General features: G+C 36.9%; 1 protein-coding gene across 1 annotated transcript in view; it reads right to left on the reverse strand.

Moving 5' to 3' along the window:
• The window catches only part of ZBBX (zinc finger, B-box domain containing), a 227,815-nt gene that overhangs the window by 186,696 nt on the left and 35,754 nt on the right, over positions 1-5,365 (reverse strand). Inside the window, 1 exon segment of the mRNA XM_006861801.1 lies at positions 757-866. Coding sequence (XP_006861863.1) covers positions 757-866 — 110 coding nt within the window.

Below are 5,365 nucleotides of genomic sequence, written 5' to 3' on the forward strand. Positions count from 1 at the left end.
TTCTGTTGTACACAGGGTCACTATGAGTCAGAACCAACTCAACAGGACCTAACAACACCAACAAGCCAGTATGTGAATGGTGATGTGTACTATTCTACGCTCTTCACATGCATTAATAACTTAATTCTGAAAGCAGACTTCATTAGTATAACTGTTCTAGAAATAAGAAAACTTAAACAGTGAACTTAAGTGTCTTGACCTAGAGCACAGAGCAAGCAAGCAAGCAGCAATAGTAAGATGCTCATCCAAGTAGTCTGGCTCCAAGGCCCATACTCTAAATATTAAATTATAATGACCATGTATTTATTTCACCAATATGTATGCAAATTTTTTAAAACTTCCCATATCTTGTATTTCCCCAGTCAATACCTCTTTTAACCATATTAATAAAAGTACTTATTTGACCATTCCAGGGATATAGAAATATAATCTTTATTGAAGTATTGTTGTTGTTGTTACTGTTGTATATTGTCAAGTCAGTTCCTAACTCATAGAGATCCTGCATAGGGCTTCTGAGAGCAGCTGATGGGTTTGAACTACTAACCTTGTGGTTAGAAGTCCAGTACCTATCCTGTTGATATTAGTTTCTTACATAATTTTTATGAGGTAATTCAGAGAAAATAGGAAGTATTTCAAATGTCAAATCTAAGAATTAAAAAATCACTGTTTTACATTTCTTTAGCAAAATATAATCAATATGGCAAAATACACTATCATTCCAAACTTAAATTGTCACTCATACTGTAATGTACATACTAGCAGAGCAGCTTTGTTCTCACACTGTCCACAAACCTTCCCTTTTATCTTGGGTTTTTCATTTTCAGAAGAATTTGTCATTTTATAATTGAGTTGTTGTTTCACAGGTTCTAGAAGAAAAGAAAATAAAAGGTCAGATCAATCACTTTCAAATTAGATGTTTAGAGTTCGTTTTTTCTAATTAATAAAGTAATGGAATTATGCAGAATTCCAAATTCTCAAAGAGTATTTAACTATCAGCTGCCCAAAGAATGACATGTCACCAAATCTAATCTTCCCAGTAGAATGAGGAGTCCACAATCCTCCCCAGTGAGCACAGAATTAACTTACGTCTATCCATATCCATGGAGTCCTGGTGTGGTGCTGTAGGATAAGCACTGGACTGCTAAACACAAGACCAGCGGTTCAAACACAAAAGCTACTCCTCAGACACAATATACAGGGCCTCTATGAGTCAGAACCAACTTGACAGCACTTAACAACAATAACTCACATCTACACAGCTTAAAGTAAGCTTGAATAGCACATACAGAATAGAAGAATGTTAAAAACCATGATAATGATGAGATTCCTATGGCATTTTTATTCTATCTCTGGATCAAACTGAAGTACAAACAAATGAACTTCTAAATATCATATTATACAAAATGTTGTTGTTACTCAGTGCCATGGATGTGCTTTCAATTCAGAGACCCTATATAAGGTTTTCGAGGAGTGGCCAAAGAGTTTGAACCACAAATTTTGCAGTTAGCAATCCAGTGCTTATCCTACAGTGCTACACCAGAACTCCATTATATATATGTATAGGTAATATTTGTATAATAAATATTTAGCAAATATTATTATATATCTATTTCTATACCTTGTTCTACTAGATTTTTTTTTCTTTAAATTTTTTATTGTGAATTGAATGAAGGTTTCCAGAGCAGATCATCAGTTTTACATTCAACAAATCATATACTTTGCTTCATTACAATGATTGCAATCCCCTCCATGTTGCATCAGTTCATAGGATTTACCTTTAACTCTGGAGTCCTGGTGTGGTGTTGCAGGATAATGCACTGGACCTCAAAATTGGTTTTAATCTCAAGGTCAGCAGTTTAAACTCACCAGCCACTCCTTGGAAACTCTATACAGGGTCGCTATGAGTCCGGACTGACTCAATGGCACTTAACAACAACAACAACTTTAACTCTTACACTCCTCCCTGTGTCTCCTTCATCTTTCCTCTGCCAACCTCCCTCTTGTTGTGTAGTCCCTACCACATTACCAATATTAACATGTATCGATCCTCTATCCAATGAATAATTTCCCTGCTCGCCCCCCCCCCACCATCATAGAAAGTTTCTTTTATCAAGAAAATCTTTTTTTAACTTTTTACAACAATGGTCTTATACAATATTTGTTCTCTGTGACTAATTTCAATCAGGATAATGTTCTCCAAGTTCATCTACATTGTGAAGTGTTTAGTAGATTCATTGTTATTCTTCAACATTGTGTAGACTGTTCCTTTTCCTTGTGGAAAAGAATGTATGTTGAGCTATTGTTGGGTTGAGTGCTCTGTATCCGTATGTGTGGCTAATTGTGTTGTTCTGAGTTTTTGTTGACAATTTTTCAAGAAGTCCTGAACTTCATCAAAAGAAGTATATTAAAATCATGTTGTTGTTGTTAAACGTCATTGAGTTGGCTCTGACTCACAATGACCCTGTATAGATAGAGTTTCCAAGGAACAGCTGATTAGTTTGAACTGCCAGTCTTGTGGATGGAAGTACATGTTGATCCTACAGCACCACAGCAGGAGTCTTATTATTATTTTATTGAATTTATAGAATTGTCTATTTCTTTCTTCAGTTCTATTAGAGCAGGGGTGGCATACCTCTGGCCTACGGGTCTTATAAAGCCCATAAAACCATTTGGTCTGGTCCTGCCAAGGCAACTGCAGGAAGAACCTGAAATTCAATAAACCTAGAAGCTTTTCTCATAGCAACATAAATTCATATTAAGTTAATCATAATAATAACATAACTTTTGAGGGACAAGCAAGGAACATCCATTACAGGATAGACAGGACACATATGAATTCATGAAGGAACTCTGCCTGATACCCATCTGCCTGTATTGTGGTGACTCAGAGAACAGTTAGTGCTAGGCAGGCTGGGAGTGCACACATTGTGACTATGTTAGTACACTGTGGAGAAACTATAGTGATCCGGTGATGATGAGACAAGATGAGATGAGGTAATTCCTCGTGACATTGATGACCTTGCCTCCGATGACGAACAATGATGTCAACTTCTTGGTTGACATAGACGATAACTCCAATACCATCTTTATCCACATGTTCACAAACAACAATCTTAGCAAAAATTGAATCTCAGATGAAAACTAAGGAAAATCACAGTACACCAAAAAGACCTCAAGAGTCAATGATACAAACGGTGGATATGTCCCAATTCTAAGATGCAGGATTAAAACAGCGATCAAAGCAAAATAATCACATTGCTGGTGATACACACATCTGGTAGTTTTTCAAATATAAGTGGAGTGACAACTACAAAGAAAAGAAAAGTTGATGCAAAGTTTCAATCTTATCAAGAGAAATGGATAAATGATTTTTGTTGTTGAAGTCAAAGGCAAGCCTGAGTGCCTAGTTTGTGGCAATGCCTTAGCAGTAATGAAAGAAGCCAATCTGGAGCATCCTCAAAGCTCAGAACATGCTGAACTCAATAAATCGGGAGGCTGAATGTGTCTGGATAAAATCAGTGCTCCTCAGTGGAGTTCAAAATCACAGCAAGCCACTTTCACTCAGCCTTGCTGTGAGAGACAACATTATTCAGATGAGTTATGTAATAAGCAAACTAATCTCAAAGAAGCTGAGGCCTCACGCAGAGGGATAGTTTGTGAAACAGTGCATGGTGGCTGCTGCAGAGTTGTTAGCACTAAAGTAAAAAAAAAAATTTTCATAGTGTTAGTCTCAGAGAACCATCTCAGATCAGATTACTGATTGAACTTAAGAAGATTTTGAAAAAAACACTGAAGGATTCTGCACATTTTCAATTTTTCTCTCTGGCTTATGACATACCAAACAGCAAATGTTACTTACTGACCATTTTCGTTTGTGAGATAACTGCAGATTTTGACACACATAAGGAACTGCTGTCACTGCAAACCATGCCTGGCACTACAAAAGGTGAAAACTTGTTCGAGATACTTGTTTTATCATTGAAAAAACTAGAGCTAACATTTGAAAAATTAAGTGACCTGAATACAGATGGAGATCTAACCATGGTTGGCTCAGGAAAAGGGTTAATTGCATTTGCCAACAAAGAACACAACCATCTCAGTCTTCATCCAAGTGATTTAATTATATGCCACTGCATTATCCAACAAGAAAGTCTCTATACAGTCATTGAGGCTCAACAACGTGATGTCAACAGTAGTGTCATGCATAAATTTTGTGAAAAGCAGAGGATTTAACAGCCACCAGTTTAAGAAGTTACTGAATGATCTTGACTCTAAGAACGTAACACCACAAGTGATACTGTTTATCACTGTGAAGTGCAGCGGCTGAGTAAAAGGAACATGTTCATGAGGTTTTACTAACTGCAGGATGAAGTAATACATTTGAATATGCTAGTGAAACTAATTAAAGCATTTAGAGAAAGATTTAAGGACATGAAAAGTAAACAGACGTCTTGCAACACAGGTCAATGTGGAACCAGATGATATGTCTGATAACCTACAACATGAAATCATTCAGCTACAAAGTGATAATGCAAAGTGATAAAAGCTAGATACAATAACCTCCCATAGCTCAAATTCTATAAACATTACATAAACAACGATGAATTTCCCACTTTAAGTAGACATGTATTAAAATATTCATCTTTGTTCAGAACAACTTACTGCTGTGAGCAGTTCTTTTCAAAACTTACCACAGCAAATCAACTGTGGTCCAAACAGACCAACGCAAACCTGGAAAAGCAGTTGCAAATAGCAACATCATCAATACCACTTAACACCACAAGCCTCATCACAGAGATGCAGTTCCAGTCATCACATTAGGAGTGAGTTAATTAAATGTTTAACCAAACATAGCAGGATAATTTTTAAGTTGATAATTTTGTAGGCCAATTAATGATATTCCACCAATCGTCTGTCAGTTTGTCATACTGTGGTGGCTTGTGAGCTGCTATGATTCTGAAAGCTATGCCACCGGTATTTTAAATACCAGCAGGCTCAATCATGGTGGACAGGTTTCAGATGAGCTTCCATACAAACACATGCTAGGAAGGAGTGATGAACTACTTAAGGAATATTTAGTCACTTAAAACCTTATGAATAGCAGAGAAACACTGTTAGATACAGTGCCAGTAAAAGAGCCCCTCAGGTTGGAAGGCACTCAAAACGCCACTGGGTAAGAGCTGCCTCCTCAACATAGAGTTGACTGTGATGACGCGAATGGAGTTAAACCCATGGAAGAAAAGCCCACGGGAACTTCATTTGCTGATGGGGCACAACTCAAAATGAAGAGATACAGCTGTAAATATGCATTGAAAATCAGAACATGGAATGTACGAAGTATGAATCTGGGAAAATTGGAAGTTGT

The sequence above is a fragment of the Chrysochloris asiatica genome, unplaced genomic scaffold, assembly GCF_000296735.1.
Source record: "Chrysochloris asiatica unplaced genomic scaffold, ChrAsi1.0 scaffold00043, whole genome shotgun sequence".
NCBI classification, from domain to species: Eukaryota; Metazoa; Chordata; class Mammalia; order Afrosoricida; family Chrysochloridae; genus Chrysochloris; species Chrysochloris asiatica.